Source organism: Equus caballus, chromosome 15 (assembly GCF_041296265.1).
Source record: "Equus caballus isolate H_3958 breed thoroughbred chromosome 15, TB-T2T, whole genome shotgun sequence".
In the NCBI taxonomy this organism is placed as follows: domain Eukaryota; kingdom Metazoa; phylum Chordata; class Mammalia; order Perissodactyla; family Equidae; genus Equus; species Equus caballus.
This window is the reverse complement of record NC_091698.1, coordinates 98,606,877-98,626,522: the sequence shown is the minus strand read 5'-3', so window position 1 is coordinate 98,626,522 and position 19,646 is coordinate 98,606,877. Positions and strand designations below refer to the sequence as shown.

General features: G+C 39.2%; 1 protein-coding gene across 1 annotated transcript in view; it reads right to left on the bottom strand.

The window, feature by feature from the left end:
* Window positions 1–19,646, bottom strand: part of NOL10 (nucleolar protein 10) — a 108,689-nt gene that overhangs the window by 73,112 nt on the left and 15,931 nt on the right. The window contains exons 8-12 of the mRNA XM_001918262.6: window positions 18,682–18,742; window positions 15,420–15,505; window positions 11,241–11,319; window positions 9,617–9,766; window positions 5,281–5,347 (exon numbers count right to left, since the gene is read on the bottom strand). Of these exons, the coding sequence (XP_001918297.2) occupies window positions 5,281–5,347; window positions 9,617–9,766; window positions 11,241–11,319; window positions 15,420–15,505; window positions 18,682–18,742 (443 nt within the window). The remainder of the gene's footprint in view (window positions 1–5,280; window positions 5,348–9,616; window positions 9,767–11,240; window positions 11,320–15,419; window positions 15,506–18,681; window positions 18,743–19,646) is intronic.

Genomic DNA, 19,646 nt, shown 5'->3' with positions numbered 1-19,646 from the left:
ACAGCACGCGAAAATTGCTCCTAGACCCTTTAGACCCAATTACAGATGAAGTTCTGGGGACTGAAGAGACACATTACAACCCAAAAGAAGGTTCTTGCTGAAGACATACCCTAAGCCTGGCTTCACTGGCTCAACCCTGAACATTGAACATTCAAACAATGAACATTCCACAAGGAAACAAAACCCCACCTACCAAACAAACCACAGAAAAGGCTCTGCTCCAAACACACAAGAGAATTCCGACTGGATGCCGCAGACTGCCATGTACAATGGAGCGGGATTTCGCTTGGCCATATATGGACAGTGATACAAGCTGACCCACTACCAAACTAAAGCGGGAAGGGTCAGGACTGAAACCAACTACGGATGAGAAAAACCAACAGCCTAACAAAGCCCCAGGAGCATTAGAAGTTTCTAACAAGCAAGAAGCAGAAAAACCAAAGCAGTGAAAGAGAGTGTGAGTGCAGCAGAAATGAAGCCGATCGCAGGCAAGAGGGGAGAGCGGGAAGCACCGTGCCAGGCACTCCACACCCACAGATGAGAACGCCGCTCAGAAATGAGAGAAGTGGCTCAAGGTCACCACACAGCCAGTAAGGAGAGCAGCTGGTGTGCTACTACTCCAAAGCCCACGCAACCGGGACTCTACAACTCCAATACCAACTAAAATCAAACGAAAAGACTTCTTGCACAATCAAAAAATAAACCATTAAAAAGTGCCAATCTAAACACTGTTTAGCAACATGAAAAATGTCTTTAATATAATGTCAACTTGAAAAGCAAAAGAATTATACATATTGTGAGAGGACAACAATTTAAAACACATGAACACATGATTAATATAAGAATTTCTCTCATGAGAAGAGTAATGGTGCCTGTGAAGAGAAGGTAGAATTATGGATGATTTTTCCTCTCAATTTCCTTTCCTGATGTTTATTACGGCTTCAACAAAAAAATATGCATTTCAAAAAAGAAGGGAAAGAGTATCAGCACCTAGAAGGGAAAGAACACACGTCGGTATGGAACAGCAGAGTACAGCACACAATATACAGTGTGGTTTACGAGTGCAGGGAAAGAGAACCGGACGGAACAGGGCCCTCCCCAGAGACAGGCACCTATCAGTACTCGTCTGCAGGGGCTTCAGGGGCTTCAGGACTCACTGCAGCTCACGGCTGGAAATCAGAAACAGTGCTCAGTACTAGCACTACTCAAAGTGTGCTCCCACGGCCAGTCTGCCAGCTGGTACCCAGCTGAGATAAGTGTAGAAACTGAAAGGAAGGATTTAGAAACCTGTATAGCAATTGGACGTTGCAGTGAGATCCAAATGTGTGATCCTTTTCCTAGTAATTCTTTTTTTTTTCTTTTGAGGAAGATGAGCCCTGAGCTAATATCCACTGCTAATCCTCCTCTTTTTGCTGAAGAAGATTGTCCCTGAGCTAATATCCATGCCCATCTTCCTATATTTTATATGTGGGATGCCTGCCATGGCAAGACTTGACAAGCAATGCATAGGTCTGCACCTGGGATCCAAATTGGTGAACCCTGGGCCGCCAAAGTGGAGTGTGTGAACTTAACTGCTGTGCCGCTGGGCCAGCCCTCGAGTAATTCATTTTTATTATATTTTACAAAAGTATCAATCTGCAATGGATTGGAAACTTAAAAACAAAGAAAAAACAAAACCCTGGTCCTTCACCAGATACATCTGAGAAGCATAACTAAAACATACAGCATCGTCACTGCCTCGACCAGCTCGGAGCAGAAAAGCGGTAAGTGCTGAACTCTGCCAGAGGGGAGCAGCCGGGACATTTCCTTCCACATGTTCAACTTCCGATATAAGTTGGAGCACGTGATTTCACTTCACACGTTGCTTAATGATGGGCATACGTTCTGAGAAATGCGTCTTTAGGCGATTTCACCGTTGTGCACACGTCACACACTGCACTTACACAGACCTAGATGGTGTAGCCTACTCCACACCTAGGCTCCATGGTAGTAATCTTATGGGACTGCTGCCGTATATGCGGTCTGCTGCTGACTGAAACGTCAGTATGCAGCTCATGACTGCATACAGGGCACCAAGGGTATTTACAGATGACTCGAACAGCTTTTTCCTATGTGTCAAGAGGATACTGACAGAATAAGAGGCAACTTCACATTTAACGGTATAGACAGCCTCCAGCAGCCTGTAAGGCAGGTGAGAAAACCGAAGTTGGATGACCTGCATAACTATGAAGCCGGAATTAGGTCTTTTCTGAGTCAAAATGTTCTTTTCCCTCTACCAGTGGATCTGAAACCAGTGATCCTGAGTCCACAGGCCTGGGGCGGGGCTCGACACAGGGAAGCGCCACAAGCATCACGTGAAGCTGCTGCGCATCCACGCCACAGAGCCGCTGCCTCTCGTGCACCCTGACCTGCAGGGCAGCTGCCTGACGCAGAAGCGCCTGGATGAGCAACAAGATCAGGAGCCTAAAAGGAGCCAGGGAGGCAGAACCATTTCTCAACATTCTGAGCAGTCTGAGTATTAGAAAAACATTACAAAACAGTAATCATGATTCGGCTTTAATTACTCCAAAATGAGTAAGTGAGAAGATAAAGAAAGAAGAACATTTTAGCTTTTCTAAAATATGATTAAGCTCGTAATGATTAAGCACAAACATAAAGAGCAGCGTTAAAGGAAAAGGTGTGGTAAAGCAAGGGAAAGACAGCACAGCACATGAATCAACCACGCTTAGATCCAAACCCCGGAGCAGCGGCTGAGGCACTTGTCTTATTGTGCTTGCGATCTCAGGAAAGAAATGACTTAGTGTGTGTGTTTGGTCAACCGCTTCTAAGATGTTCAACAGTAAAGTCATTCCTCTGTCCAAAACATCACTCTTAAAATTTTTACGTTTCAGAAAGGCATACTTTGTAATGCAGAGATCTGGCGGCCCCCTTAAACAGAGGGGTCACTGTCATCCTCAGTGGCACTGGGATGGATGACTGATGGGATGAGGTCTGTCATGGAGAACCCCGCTGCCCAGCTCATTACTCTTGTCCAAAATATTTAACCTACAGCACATCAAGCTGTTAGATTTAACTTCTATCTCAGAAAAAATACAGGGGCTGGAGGAACAACGTAGACACCAGGAAAACAATTACATCAATTCAGGATGAGGGACAATCTATGAGACTATCAACCTGACCTTCGAAAAGTCAGTATCAGGGAGAAGGAAAAAAAAAAGATGGGGGGAGTATTCTGGATTGAAAGAAACTAAAGACACACAACAACTAAATGTATTACACAACCTTGATTATATCCTAGTTCAAAAAAATGGGCTAAAAAAGGCATTTTGGGGACAGTTAGGGAATGAGAAAACGGACTGGATATAAGATGATATTAGGGAATGACAGCTATTCTTCCTAGGCGGGATAACAGTATTTCTGACCACTAGAAATGTCCACTCAGAGGAGGCCAATGCTGCCCTCTGCGCAGGTGAAGGGCTGCCACGCCACCGCTGACTTGTAGCGCCTGCCACCCTATCAGCAGCCTCAACTGTTCAAAGATCTCCAATTCTAGACCAGCACTGCCCAACAGAAATATCACACAAGCCACATATGTGATCTAAAATTTTCTAGTAGACACATTAAAAAAATAAAAAGAAATAAGTAAAATTAATTTTAATATATTTTGTTAAGCCAGTAAGTCCAAAATATTTTCATTTCAACATACCATTGATATAAAAAATGAATGACATACTTTTCATAGAATGTCTTTGAAATCTGGTGTGTATTTCATACTTCGAGCACACCTCAATTGAGATTAGGCACAGATTAGTTCACCACACTCGGCTGGTACCTACCAAACTGGACAGCACAGGCCGAGAACGTCTTTCTCTCATCACCACCTGCTGCCCCTCAAACTCTCTCACCCCCTCAATCCAGCCAAACCTGCTCATCACCCTTGTTCCAACTTCAATTTCACCTGGTTTTACTCATCTCTGTACTTAGCCCAGACTCCATTCTAGATCATTCAGTACTCAGTAACTAGGACCCCAGCATCCTCATCTGCAATTAATTCCCGAACTCATCAGAATTTGACTCACCCCAAACATCATAATAAAATCCTCTCCACTATCACAGATGAAAAACTGAGCACAAAGATGCAGAGTTCCTCATCTTTCTCGGAAGAGAAGCACGTCACTACATGGAACAAGGACTCCAGAATCAGGAAAGGTAGGCTCTAACAGAGGCTCTGCCACACGCCAGCTGGGCAACCAACCCTGGGCAAATTACCCAACTTTTCTCACCTCCTGCAATGTAAGAAAGACAGACAGAAAGAAAAGAAAAAAGAAGTGGGTGCTACTAACTACATGGGGTTACAAAAAGATTAAATGATAAATATTACAGCATCCATCATTTAGAGTGGTAACTTGGGAGCATTTGGTAACTCTTAGCTCCCTGCCTCAACTTCGGTGATACTTAACACGTGCTGAGCAATGCCCACCGACTAATTCCTGTCTTAGCTTGTACTCTACTTCAAAAACTGTTGGTTCTTTTACTGTTCTTCTGTCTGTTCCTGTTTTGTTCACCTCACCTCCCAGCTCCACCTACCAAACCTCACTCATCACTCCACACTCACTGCAAACAAGTCTCCCCACGACCTCCGCCAGCCTCCCTGGCTGAAACCTCCTCTCTAACGCACTGACAAAGTACTGTGTGTACACACGTAACACAACTTTTCCTGTTTTGCCTCATACCCCTCTATCGAAATTATCTGTGTATGTCTGCTCTCAGAGTACAACACTGTTTAAGAGTGGAAAGTGTTCTCATTTTCTCTCATACCCCCAAATTCTGCACAGATTTGCCTTGAAGGTATTGTTAAATCTTGAAATCTGCTGAACAGCATACAACACAGACTATACCAAAACCCATGGCTTCGTGAACCTTGCGGCTGATCAGGCAACTCCAGCCTTCTCCAAATCCCTAACCCCATTTCCACACACCATTACTAACCACATAAAACAGCTAAAGAGCACACCAAAATAGCATCTCACCCACCACCTACCTATACCCTGTTACCAGTTTCTACTAATAGCTAGGCTGGCTGAGGACTGAGTCACTGACAGTACCATTTTCTGAATCATCCACACCACTTCCTGCTCTGGATTCTTCAAGTAAATACAATATCCAAGAACTGTCCTGACCAAGCCAAACCCTGTCTTGAGAAATAAAATGAGTTTAAAACCCAGTAAAGCACAGCCCAGATTTGTCTCTCTGAATGACCCGTTGCTACACACTGCATACCTGAGTTGGGATAGAGGCAGACATCATTAATGTCATGTTCTGGCTCCAAGGAAGTAAATATTTTTCCCTAAAAGAATAAGCAAAACGGAATTATTAAAATAGTTACAGTAAGACAACTTTTGGCAATGTCACATAAAGAAAATAAACTGGAGACATAACTCAACCACATATTACCATGTAAAGAAATAAAATCACCTATGAAATCACAGAATCTAAGTTTTAAAAACCTTAGAGAATTCATTTTATCGTCTTACAAAATGCTCTCATTTTAGACATAAAGGAACTGAAGCCTGGGGGGCAGGGAAGCAACTTATCCAACAAAGTAAATACAAAGTTTTAAAGATAATGTCTCATGTTTAAAATAAAGCTGTAACATACTACAAAGCTATAGTAATCAAAATAGCAAGGTACTGGCAGAAGAACAGACACACAGATCAATGGAACAGAATTGAGAGCCCAGAAACAAACCTACACACATATGGACAGCTAATTTTCAACAGGGGAACCAAGAACACACAATGTAGAAAGGAAAGTCTCTTCAAAAAATGGTGTTGGGAAAACTGGACAGCCACATGTAGAAGAATGAAAGTAAACTGTTATCTTTCACCATTATCTTTCACCAAAATAAACTCAAAATGGATTAAAGACTTGAATGTAAGATCTGAAACCATAACATTTCTAGAAGAAAACATAGGCAGTACGCTCTTTAACATCAGTCTTGGCGGCATATTTTCAAGTACCATGTCCGACTAGGCAAGGGAAACAATAGAAAAAAATAAACAAATGGGACTACATTAAACTAAAAAGTTTCTGCACAGCAAAGGAAACCATCAACAAAATGAAAAGACAATCTAACAAATGGGAGAAGCTATTCACAAACCACATATCTGATAAGGGATAATATCCAAAATATATAAAGAACTCATACATTTCAACAACAAAAAAACTAACAACCCAATTAAAAAATGGGCAAAAGATCTGAACAGACATTTTTCCAAAGAAGATATACAGATGGCCAACATGTATAAGATGCACATGAAAGGTGTTCAACACCACTAATTATTAGGGAAATGCAAATCAAAACTACAATGAGATATCACCTCATGCCCGTCAGAATGGCTATAATTAACAAGACAGAAATAACAAGTGTTAGAGAGGATGTGGAGAAAAGGGAACTCTCATACACTGCTGGTGGGAGTGCAAACTGGTGCAGCCACTATGGAAAACAGTATGGAGATTCCTCAAAAAATTAAGAATAGAAATACCATATGATCTAGCTATTCCACTGCTGGGTATTCACACAAAGAACATGAAAACATGAATGCATAAAGATACATGCACCCCTATGCTCACTGCAGCATTATTCACAATAGCCAAGACTTGGAAGCAACCTAGGTGCCCATGAAGGGACGAACGGATAAAGAACATGTGGTATATACACACAATGGAATACTACTCAGCCATAAAAATGGATGAAATCTTGCCATTTTGGCAACATGGATGGACCTTGAGGGTATTATGCTAAGTGAAATAAGTCAGAGGGAGAAAGTCAAATACCGTATGATCTCACTTATAAATAGAAGATAAAAACAACAACAAACAAACACATAAAGACAGGGATTGGACTGGTGGTAACCAGAGGGGAAGCGGGAAGGGTGGAGGGCAAAAGGGGTGATTAGGCACATGTGTGTGGTGATGGGTGGTAATTCGTCTTTGGGTGCTGAATGTGATATACAGGAATAGAAATACAATGCTGTACACCTGAAATTTATATAATGTCATAAACCAATGTTACTGCAATAAAAAAATAATAATAAAGCTATAAATCAACTTAAAAAAATTTTCATAATCTAGAAAGCACACAGCAATTAAACGTGCACTCAAGGAAACCAAAGAACAAAAGACAGCAACATGGTAAATGAGGACGGTATCCGCCATCCCTGCATCGCAGGGTTTGAGGAGGAGCCAATAAGATAACGGATACAAAATAACCTACAAAATGAACCTACAAATACATAAAGTGTCAACTGTTATATACTTAAGGCTAAAACATTTTTACTTTAAATGTGGGAGGAAATGTTCCGTATTTTAAAAAATTAAGAGAAGGAAATTAAAAGAAAAAAAAAGACAGAAGACAGGGAAATGGGAGTGGGAAAAGGTGATGAGAAAGACAACAAGGAAAGCAAGTCAAGCAAAACCAAGTCACCAGGTGTTGGTGACGAGAGTGCGCTTGGTTTTGACAACAAGCTCCCAACAGAACTTGTCGTAGCAACTACAGCACGATGATTTCAAGATCTGACGTTGAAAATGTCTGGCAGCTCTTGAATTTATTAACTAATTATCAGAGGCTGCCGTGGCAAAGGCGGGGTACAGTCAAAGCCCGGGGAAGATGGTTATTTCATGCTCAGTGAAAAACAGCAGTCAAGTTCTAATTTAAGACAAACAGTGAAATCCACACAGCTACCTCCCTTTCCTCTCAAGCTCCCACTGCAACAGGAAGGAGAGGGGGAAAAAAAAGTAGGGGAAAAAGATACTATAATAGCATGGAACAAAAAGAAAAGGTGCCACGCTGCACAGAAATCCACACTATGGAAAACCAGGCGGCAGCCAAAGGGTCTGGGAGGATACACCCAGAGTGGTACCAGTCATTACCTTCAGGGAGGGCGGAAGGCAGGCCAACAACAACTTCTACTTTACCAGTACTTTACAAATTTTTAAAAACAAAAATGTCTGCATTTGGAGTATAAAAATACTGTTTTAAAGTAAACTAAAAGCTTTGGATTAACAGAAAAAGAACAGAAAAAATTCTGGCCTAAGACACCATGAATCGCCCTAAGCAAGTCCTCAAAACCCTCCAGCTCAAAGCCAACACACAAATGCAAGCAGCAGAGTTGATTCCTGGACACTCATCGGGTAATTCTTTCAAGAGTTGAGAAAAGCTGGGAGCCTTCCTCTTCTCTCTAACAAACAGAGTCACAGGACCCAGGAAGGTACTAGGCCTTGGGAGGCAGAACACACGGCGAGGATAACTCTGAATCTACAACACATTCAGAGGGAAAAAGAAACTAAGCTGAAAAAAGCTACTTACTTTCTGGAAAAGAAAGTAAGGTCAACACTTTGGGAACTAACAAAATGCAAATCAAAAACAAAGTAATGCTCCAAGCAGCCAGGGATTCTGACAAGCAGCTGAACTGTGATGGGGCTGCTCGTAGCATCTCTGCCCTGAGCACAGGCAGCCCCCAAGGGAAGACTGATGCTTGTCCTCTGGCAACTATGCTGAGGTCCTGGACCTTCCACCCCTTCATCTCAAAAACGAATTTTTCTGAAAAAAGAAGTGGAGCCAGCCCTGATGGCCTAGTGGTTAAAGTTTGGCACGCTCCACTTCAGCAGCCCAGGTTTGGCTCCCGGGCAAGGAACCACACCATTGCCTGTCAGTGGCCATGCAGTGCCAGTGGCTCACACAGAAGCACTAGAAGGACTTACAACTAGAATATACAACTCTGTCCTGGGGCTTTGGGGAGAGAAAAAAAGAGAGGAAGATTGGCAACAGATGTTAGCTCAGGGCGAATCTTTCCTAGCCAAAAAAAACAACAAACCCAAAACAAAGCTACATAAAAACCCTATCATTCACCCTTAAAAAATAAAAGAAGTGACACTTTTTGACTTAAGATGCTAAGTTTGTAATTAGTTAAATGCAAAGAATCTTTCAAAGCAACTGCTATACTGAATGAATTCTCTCCCATTTGGTTGATGCTCTAACTTCTACTCTTCTCTCAAAATATTAGGTTTTAAAATGAAAAATGAAAAGCAGAAGGCATATTAAAATCAGCAATATAGAACTTAGAGTTGAAGGGAGAGAACATCAAACATTCTTAAGAAAACATTGTTTTTAAGAAAAACACTATAAGAAATTAGCGTAAAGGTGTCATTTCTAAAATCCAATTGTTTGAGATGGGGAAAAGGTATGAAATTGAGATGTATAATAACACTGATATAGAAAGATAATTAGCAGCTTATAAAAACTTTCCCAAGGGTGTGAGAGAGCCTCAAGATTGAGGGGGTTTCTCATGGATCAATGTTTTTAAACAAGATTTATTCTCTACCTATCTGTACAGGTAAAAATCCATGCCAGTTACAACAAATCAGGAAAACTTCTTAATAGAAAGAAAGCAATCCCGACTACTTTATCCAAATATGACTATCATCTATCCTGAAGTAACTGACTTCCAACTAAACTCCCAGATGGATACCTGGTATCTCTTCCTCAAGAACCCATGAAAGAAAAGGAACATCAGGAAAATAGGCAAATAAATAATTTCAACAAAAAAATACATACTGAGTTCTTATTCCACATTTTGACAATTCGAGAGTCTGCTGACAAAATCAAATCTAATGAATCCTGGAAATGAACAGACTTAATGGGCAGCCCATATTGGTGATCCTTAACTAGCAATGGCTTATCAGATCGAAGATCATATAATAAAACCTAAAAGAAAAAAAGTTATTTGTTTAAACAAACCAAATATTTTATTTCAAAAAGCAAGATTTTAAAACTTAGAGTAATGGCTATCATTTGTTTCATTACCTTTTTATGAACATAATGAATACCCTTACTCAGGGTACAAAGATTCTAAAGTCGGCTGGCAAAAATATTCTAGAAAACTCTCTTAAATTACCCTTATAGTACATGGTTTTATAAATTCAACCCTGAGAGTAATTTTTAGGCTCATTAGGATTGAGAGCTACTGAGCTTTACTAAGACAGGAACAAACAGAAAAGTCTATAAGAATTTGTGTCATTTGTGAATTCAACAAAAACATACACCAAAGGCCTACTATGTACCAGGCACTGCCACGGTGACTGACAGAAACAAGAAGAAGAGGCATAATGAACCCAGTCCTGTTAGATTGAAGGCAGCTGGCAGTGGCAAGGCTATGACTGTTTGGGCAGGGGCAGGCGTCTCTCCTAAGCCCTGTCATTAGAGGCAGGGACCTGGGGAAGCTAGATCCTAGTCCCAGTGTCAGTCTCTCTAGACCATGATGACAGAGGCAGGAACTATACTGGAAGCAGCATCTCAGACCTGTTCTGGGGGGAGAGCAAATACACAAGTGTGTGGGCCCTGCCTTGAAAGAAAGAAAGAAAAGATGAATTAAACCTCTGCAGCCATTTCATTTGGACTCCTCAGACAGCATGTGCTGAGGTATGTCCCACTGAGCACCCAGTGCATGGGATGTGGTTAATGGTGCTAGGTAAAAAAAAGCTTCCTTGAACAAATAAATTTTGGAAATACTTCTTAAGCACACTTCTTGTCTACTGGAATTCTCAGAGCCTTCAATACACATTTAAATGTACAATGAGTCTCCAAGAGTAGGAATCTAATAGAATTCCAAACTTTGGAAAATGCTGTTCTAAACCCCAGTCAAGAGAACACCTGAGCGGCCAGCCCCGTGGCCAAGTGGTTAAGTCTGTGCGCTCCACTTTGGCAGCCCAGGGCTCGCTGCTTCGGATCCTGGGCACAGCCCTAAGCACCGCTCATCAGGCCATGCTGTGGTGGCGTCACACACAGAAGACACCAGAACGACCTACAACTAGGATATACAACTGTGTACTGGGGCTTTGAGGAGAAAAAAAACCAGGAAGATCGGCAACAGAGGTTAGCTCAGGGCCAATCCTTCTCACCAAAAAGCGTATCTTAGAAAAAAAAAAAAGAGAGAACACTTGAGGCACATTCCACTGTGGCTGCAGCTCAAGAGCTTCTCAGACCAACCAGAAAGGCCAGAATCAGAATTTCTCAAGGTCCTAAAATAATAGAGCATTCTGGAGTACACTCGCCCCTCTGGCCAAAACAATAATGCCTCATTTTCTGTGCCCACAGTGAAAGATCTGTTGATGTTTCCTACAACACAAACACACCTCTGAAATAAGAACTTGAGTGAAGTTTCCAACTTAAACATACTTACCTGCCCCGTGGACGTTCCAACCGCCATGGTCAAGGCACCATTAAATTTCAAAGCAGAGATTGTTGGTAAACTGTTTATCCTGAAAGGCAAAATATTCATGTTCCACGTGTATGTGGTCGAGCTTCCTTCCAAGCAACAAATTCATTTATCAATCTTCACTTGAATTCTAATGGGGAAAATTCTATTTCTAGCCTTCTGTTTAGGAGTTAATTGTATCCAAACTTTCTTAATCAAAATAAAAAATGAGCTTTACATGTAAATGTAGCCTTCCTTTAAAAATCTGTACATTACCTTCTTCAAAAACTGTAAGAATATTCTCAAAATAGCTACAAACAAAAAAAATTCCTCAAAATACAAAACCAATAGAAAAGGATCAGTATGAAAATATCTTTCTTTTATTTTAATTAAGTGAGGATAAGATTATTTACAGAAACATCCTCTTTTTTGCTTAAGAAGAAATTATTTTGTATTCAGGCATGGGTACACCCGTTTCCATTTTTAAAGTTAGCTATGTCAAGATAAAACAAAAGACTAATCCCCAAGTGGGGACTAAAAGTAAAAAGAGAGAATGATGAATGGCTATGGCCATGAATCTGGAACATGCTTCTCACTCAGCAACCAAGAGCATCGGCACTGAAAGCAATGGCCTCTGGTAGAAGGGAGCCAGACGACAAGTCAGAAGAGGACAACAGTCCTGATTTCACTACTTATTGTCTGTGTGTCCTGGACCAGGACCTACAGTCCCGGCCATCAACTATTAGCATCCTCAAGTCTCTTATGCCACCTAAAGCCTCAGCCCGTAACTGCACTGAGCATCAGTTTGGAACCTTGAGGCCTCGCATCCATGTCACTTTTAATCATTTACTCTTCAAAACGAACTCTAGAATTATTTTTCAGTGCAGTGACATGTTATTTTTCTTCACTTACTCAAATGTTTTTTCTTTCTTAATAAAATTTTGTCATGTTTTTCAGATAGGTACTTATTAAGTTTATCCCTCAGCATTTTACAATTTTTCTGTTATAAATGAAAACTGCTTTCCATTGTATCTTTCTAACGGGATATTGCTGATGAATATCAAAGCCACTGATGCTGTACATTTGTTTTATAACCAATTTACTTAACTCGCATATTAGTTCTTATAGTTTTCCAGTTGATTCTAGTGGGTTTCTTAGGCAGACAATGATATCATCTGCAAATAGTGATAGCCTGTTCTCCTCTATCCAATATTTACACATATTTCTTTCTCTCATTATACTGGCTCCACCTTCCAGAACTCCATGTCTGTCAAACAACAGACGTGAGAGCTTATAACGTTTGTGTAGGAAAAAATAAAGCAAAGTATAAAAAAATTACTAAATAAAATCACCTGACACCGAATCAGCAATCAAAACTAATTTTAACATTTTGGTACACGTCTAAAATTTTTCCCTGTGATTTACATCCATGTTGTTTTTCTTATGAAATATGATAAAACTCACAATTCCCTATAGGAAATTTTTTTCTTGACTATTAGTGAGTTTTACTAAAGTAATACTAAAGAACAACTTTGTTAATCATGGTATGGAGTACAGTATATCAAACAATTATAAAGTGGGAAATTCACTCATTCTAGATTTGTTTTTAGGATTAGACATTTTTATTGTGAATTATAATACACATACAGAAAATCTCATACAACATTAATGTACAGACTACTGAATTATTCTGAACCATTCTACATTTTTTAAAAGAATAAACTAGTGGAAAATGCTTCTCAATTCCATCATCTTGGTATGACTGCTTTTCCACTTAGCAGCATACTTGGAACATCTTTCCCTAGAAGTAAGTATGCTTCTGCAAAAGAATTCTTACAGGCTTACGCATTGGTCAATATTTCCTCACCTGTAAAATGAACGCAATGTCAGTACCTACATCAAAGGTGGTTGTTGTATTAGGTAGGTTAACGTAAAGTACTTAGAACACTACCTAGAAAACAGCAAATACTATCTGTCAGCTATTATTTGTACGATGCTGAATTTAATCGATATCCCCAGGCTCTTTCTGACATTTTAGTATTATTAAAATGCGATGTATGCCTTGGGCAAGAGGGTGGGAGAATGGGCATTCTGAGTAGACCTGTTTTTACCTTTTACCTTTTCATCAGGCAATTTAGCAATGTGTACCCAAATCCTTAAACACATGTATGCTGTTTAACCCAGAAATCCAGGCTCTCGATATTTTTCCTCAGGAAACAATCACAGAACGTAAACAGACGTCTAAGAGTAAAAAACTATCAACATCCTTCATGCACCAAGAATGGCCTGGTTACTTAAATTAAACCTGCCTGTGTGTACGCAGAGGTCACGTTACTTTCTTTTGTCTGTTTTTGAAACTGTTTAATATCTTTTTACACTAAGTATAAATCATTTTTACAAAACAATCAAATTATTTTTTTTAAATAAACAAAATAACCTCCATCATGACGGCTGAAAAATGCCTCACCCCCAAGGACAAACAAGCCCACTGAAAAATATTTGTGAATCAACATCTATTTTAAAAAAGCAAAATAAATACCCCATCTTCCTCAAGACCACACTTCAGAATATTTTCTCACAGCCCTTCTTTAAATTTTCTATAGTGTTACTTCTATTGTAGTCATTACATTTAAAGTAAAAATAGCCTTAAGAAACACTGCAAATAAATCCTGCTGGCCTGTTTTCTTAAATGACTTTTTCAAGATGAAACAATTAACGACAGAGCTTGCAGAAGAACCCAAGTCTCTTCACTCTACTTCAAAGACAAGCTAATGTCTAAATAAGAGGAAACTAACCTCTCTACTTCCTATGGAGTATGTGAATACCGTTCACCTATAACTATCTCCTGCTTTCCAAAAAGAGGCAGATTTCTGATTCCTTTTCTTTCATACCAAAATGAAATTGAGAAGCATTTTCCACTAGTTTATTCTTTTAACAAATGGAAAGGTTCATAATAATTCAGTAGTCTGTATATTAATGTTTTATGAGATTTTCTGCATGTGTATTATATTTCATAATAAAAATGTCTAATTCTAAAAACAAATCTAGAATGAATTTCCCACTTTAAAACTGTTTAATATACTATACGCCATACCATGATTAACAAAGTTGTTCATTAGTATCACTTTAGTAAAACTCACTAACAGTCAAGAAAAAAATTTCTTATACTCCTTTTAAATGTCATAATCAAAACATGAAAAAAATCAACTTCTTTAGTTATCACATAGGGAAAGGTGTATGCATTAGAAAGAGATGTCTTTCCAATTCAGTGATTCTTAACTTTTTTCTAGGTCAAGGATGCTTTATACAAGCTGATTTTTTTTTTCCAAAAGAAAGAGCTATATAGAATTCTTCTCTCTCCCAGAAAAATGCAAATCATACAAAATTCTGCAATAATTTAGAGGGGTCACACTCTCTCTGTAGCCCACCCATCAAACACTCCACCTCCCAGATGTACAACTATAGATAAATATTTGAGCAACTGAAATGAGGAAATGCTAGTAAAGTCACATTACTACGAATATCAAGAGCCCCGAGAAAGGGGGCTCCTGAACTGAATACAGCAAACAACCCCACGCCAAGGATCTGACCAAGAGTGGTTATGTCCGCATTATGTGTTAATATGAACAGAGAAAAACGCCTGAAAACATATGGACCAAACAGTCCAACAGTGCCCACTCCCGTGAGTGGAGAAAAGGGCAGGGGCCTCCAGTTCTTACATGCCCCAAGTATGTGCTACCTTTCTAATTGTTTTAAAGGTAGGAAGTGGCAAACAGGAATAAGAAAATACCAAAACACTTGCTTCTCTCGACCCTGGACTTCAAAGCACATCTTTTTGCTTGTGGACTCCTCCTTCTATCACTAGAGCCTACAGAATTGGAAATATAAATGCCTACAGTGTATTTGTTTTAATACAATTCCATGGCAACTGATCAAATATGCATTCTATGCAGGACTTCAGAGAATACAGAGAGAGAATTCTGGTTGACCCTCTTAGTGAGCTTTCACAGGGGAGGATTTTTATATAAAACAATCACAAAAACTACAACCACAGATTAAGTCTGAAGAATTTCACCCTCTGGCAATTGATTTAATTCAGTATTGACACATTTGTTTAAATCAGAAGCTGATGAATATTTAAAGCGCAAATGAATTTCTACTTACTCTGAATCTGCTGTGACACTACTTAATGCACAGTCTAACAGGCCAACTCTGCTTCGAGTTCTTGGGTCCCAGCATTCCACTCGACCCTAAACAAACAAAAAATAGTAATTTTAAATAATAACTGCTACTAGAAAATTTTTAGACAAATACCAAAAAAGTCTTATTAACATAGGGAATAAAAATTTTTTACCTTATACCCTTTTTAGTACTGTTAAATGTTTTACCACGAGCTGAATTTCTCTTTACTTAAAAGAAAGAAAAAAGGTCCAAAGTGCAGTGCATGATCCTTGACTGGACCCTGGTTTTGGGTGGTAGGGTGGACGGGGCAGGAGCTATGAAAGACATTTTGGTATAACTGGGAAAGTTTAAATATTTAAATATTATTGTGTCAATGTTAAATAATTAATTATGTAGTATTATTGTATCAGCGTTAAATTTCTTAGCTATGATAACAGTGTTATGATTTTATAGGAGAAAGTCTCTGTTTTTAAGAAAAACATTTTAGAAGCAGTCAGGACTAAAATGTCATAAGGTCTCCAACTTATTTTCAAACAGTTCAGAAAACTTTTATATATATATATACACACACACACACATTTTTATTAAAAAAAGAAGAAAGCAAATGTGAAAAATGTATATAAACAAGTGATCAGTGAACTACGTTTTTAACTTTTCAGAAGGTGTACATTTTTTTTTAAATAAAAAGCTGAGGGAAAATAAAGCAAAAAAATGAAAAAAAGAACTTCAAACACCAGAGCAAGGAAGCAAGTGGCATAACCCACTGAACAGCAGTTACAGAGAATGATGCAGACATACACGTACTAGAAACATGTCCACAGTCAGCTACGTGAAAAAGCAGTTTATGTAAAAACAGTATGAGGCCACTGTCTTTTTAAAAACATTTGTGAAAACATAGGGAAACCTCTGAGAGGAGAGAACAAATGTGAACAGTGTTTACCTAAGGACACAGGCATGGACCAGGGCGGAGGGAACTACATTTCTCACTTTTTACTCTTCTGTATTATTTGATTTTACAATGATAAAAAACTATAAACATACACAGATATTAAAAAAATTGTTTACTACCTTAACCACCTTGAAAAGCAAGACCTTGAATAGACTCAGAAGGTTTGATCTCATTAATCATTTAATATTATTACCAATGTGTCTGTCACAAAGCTAAAGGAGGAGAAATCTTATCACATGCAGCACTAACTCCAAATGGTCTAGTCTTCTCAAAGTGAGTTAACAGACTTTACAGACAGAGAAAAGAAAAGCCATATTTCAAAAACAAAAAATGAGTATGTAGATAAATTCCAGAGGAAAGACAAAATGCTTTTTTTAACCATACTGATTTTCGGTGACCTAAATTTCAATACTCCTCTTGCTAAAGCCTGCACTCTTATATACTTTGACAAGCACAAAATGCAATCGTTTACTGTCTGATTTTGACAATAAATATTATAATAATTCACACAAGAAATCAAAATTACTTGATATACAGTATCAAAATTAACGTAAAAATGAATTTTTAAAGTCTGGCTTGGGGCCGGCCCCGTGGCAGAGTGGTTAAGTTTATATGCTCCACTTTAGTGGCCCAGGGTTTTGCCAGTTCAGATCCTGGGCAGACCTAGCACTACTCAAGCCATGATGAGGTGGCGTCCCACATGGCAGAACCAGAAGGACCTACAACTAGAATATACAGCTATGTACTGGGGGGCTTTGGGGAGAAGAAGAAGAAAAAAAAGATTGGCAACAAATGTTAGCTCAGGGCCAATCTTTAAAAAAAATAAAAAATAAAGTCTGGTCTGACTGTGCATATCAAATTTCAAGTCCCCAGAAATCAAGAAGTTTCAGGAACCCCAACCTTTGGGCTGGAGGGGTCTACTCACCGCTCAACACATCTCAGGGCTGGTCTTAAAACAGCTCGGGAAAGAGTAGCCCACTTATTAAGCAGAACTTCTCTTACAGAGCATGTTTCCTGATATCTAGTGGAGACTGCTCTGCAAGGACTCTTTAAAAACTATTTTTTCGAGGAGACTACTTTAAAACATTCCCTTGGTAATCTCAAAATAAGTAATTACCAAAAGAATGCTTCATTGGCGTGATAGTATTATAACACATTCAACATAGTTTTACATATTTCTATTACATCAACCTCACGGGTCCCCTTGCAAATCCTAATCTCTTAACATAAAAATAATAAGTATCAAGAGACCTAAATTTCATCCAGATGGGATTGGTTTAATATAGTACATTAAAATAATAGAATCCTATCCATTGGTTTTAGAAAATTAGTTTAGCATTTTAAGTAATTTTAAGTACCAATGTATAAAGATACACATTATATACCACTGCTAAAAAAAAAAGCAAATGGAAAACCATGGTATAATTTCATTTTTGCAAAAAACTTTGAAAAATATATTACTAACACACATGCATATCTGTATATACAAAAAAGAAAACGAAACAAACCCTGAAAGGATAACACTGCAAACCATTCATTAAAGAGTTACCTCTAGGGCACAGGATTTGGTGACGGGAAGGCACAAGAAGACGCTTTTTAAATAAGGTTTCTGACATAACTGCTTTTTCTTTTTTTACTATGAATAATTTATCATTATTGTAACTAAAAATGTAAACTGAGAAAAATCTTTAACAAGTATGAAGGACACTGATTCAAAAGTATTATGATTTAAAAAGATAGTATTGTGTCTTTATTGAATGCTACTATCCAGGATGTACGAATCATGACCCTCCGTACCTTTACAGTTTATAATGTTTTCATACGGGTTGTTTCATGGGATTCTCACCAGCACCTCTATCAAGCCAGCAAGGTAAGTATTACTATCTGCATTTCACCAATGAGGAACCTAAGCCCCAGGGAAAGCAATGCAGTCATGAAACGAGTAGGCAGCAGAGAGCTGGGACTCCAGGACAGACTGCCTCCTGTGAAGGGCAAGACTGGCTGTCGCACTGCTCCCCCGGAGCTGGCAGCCCAGCAGTCACTTCGCACCTAGCTCGAGATGACCCACGTCAATACAGCCAAATCAGATGAGTAACGAGGCACAGTCCGCACCAAGAGCACGGCTGTGTCCCTGTGTGGAAGTTACCAATGCTCCATACAAAAAGCAAACCAGTGGCTTGTCACTTCATTAGCACCCTGCTCTGAGCAACCTAACAACTCTATCTTTAAACAAAACCCCATTCATTATCAAATGTGAAACAAATATTTAAAAAGATAAAGTCCACGGATGCTTACCTCTACTGTTCCTGTGGCAAATAAGCCATGCACCGAATTTATGTCACAAACATTATTCTCCCTAAAACAGTAAAGCAATAAGGGAGAAAGTATTAGCATCTACTTTAGTGGGGAGGGATACTGAACAAACTTTCTAAGTAAACAGCCAATCTGATTCCATGGAGAAAGAAGACACGCAGATTCGCCCTCAGCCTCTGCACGTGAAAACACTGAGGCACGAAGGGTTAGGGCGTGGCACCCGGCCACCGGAGTCTCTGATGCCCAGGGTGACACTCTGTCTGCCAGGGGATGAGACAAGAAAGGACCTCCTTCTGAAATACTATTCTGCTGCCAGGAGAATAAAGGTTCTTTCCACTTCCTCAATGCATTTTCTCCCACAGCAGGAAGAACACGAGCTCTGACTCTGCTGATCCTGAGACCTGAGCAGGGCACACTATCTAAGCCTAGTTTTCTTTTCCTGTAAAATGAGCATTTCACCTACCTCAGTTGGCTGTTGTGAGGATTAAACTAAAAAACTACAGAATGTTCAGCACAATGTCCAGAGTTTACAAGACACTCAATAAACAGCAGCTGTTATTATAAACAGGAAATTACGCAGCTAAGGAGCAGGTAACTTTTTATTATTCAACAAGGCATCATGAAGTCACTATAAATTTTTTTAAAGAAAATAAGAGCATTTCAAGCCAAAGGGAAAAGAAAATACCAAGAGTTTACTTGCTTTTTATCACTATGAGTTCTTCTAACCTTTAAAAACCCTTTGAAAGCAATAAGGAAAATCCAACAAGTTCCTTATATACACAGAGAAGAAGAATCCTAGCTGTGTGACCTTGGACAAGCTAGCTACTCTCTCTGAGCCTCTCTGCCCTATCTGTAAAATGGAGATAACAATAGTACCTACCATAAAAATGTGTCACAAGTCTAAAGTGAGTTATTATATATACATTAAATACTAAATAGTGCCTAGC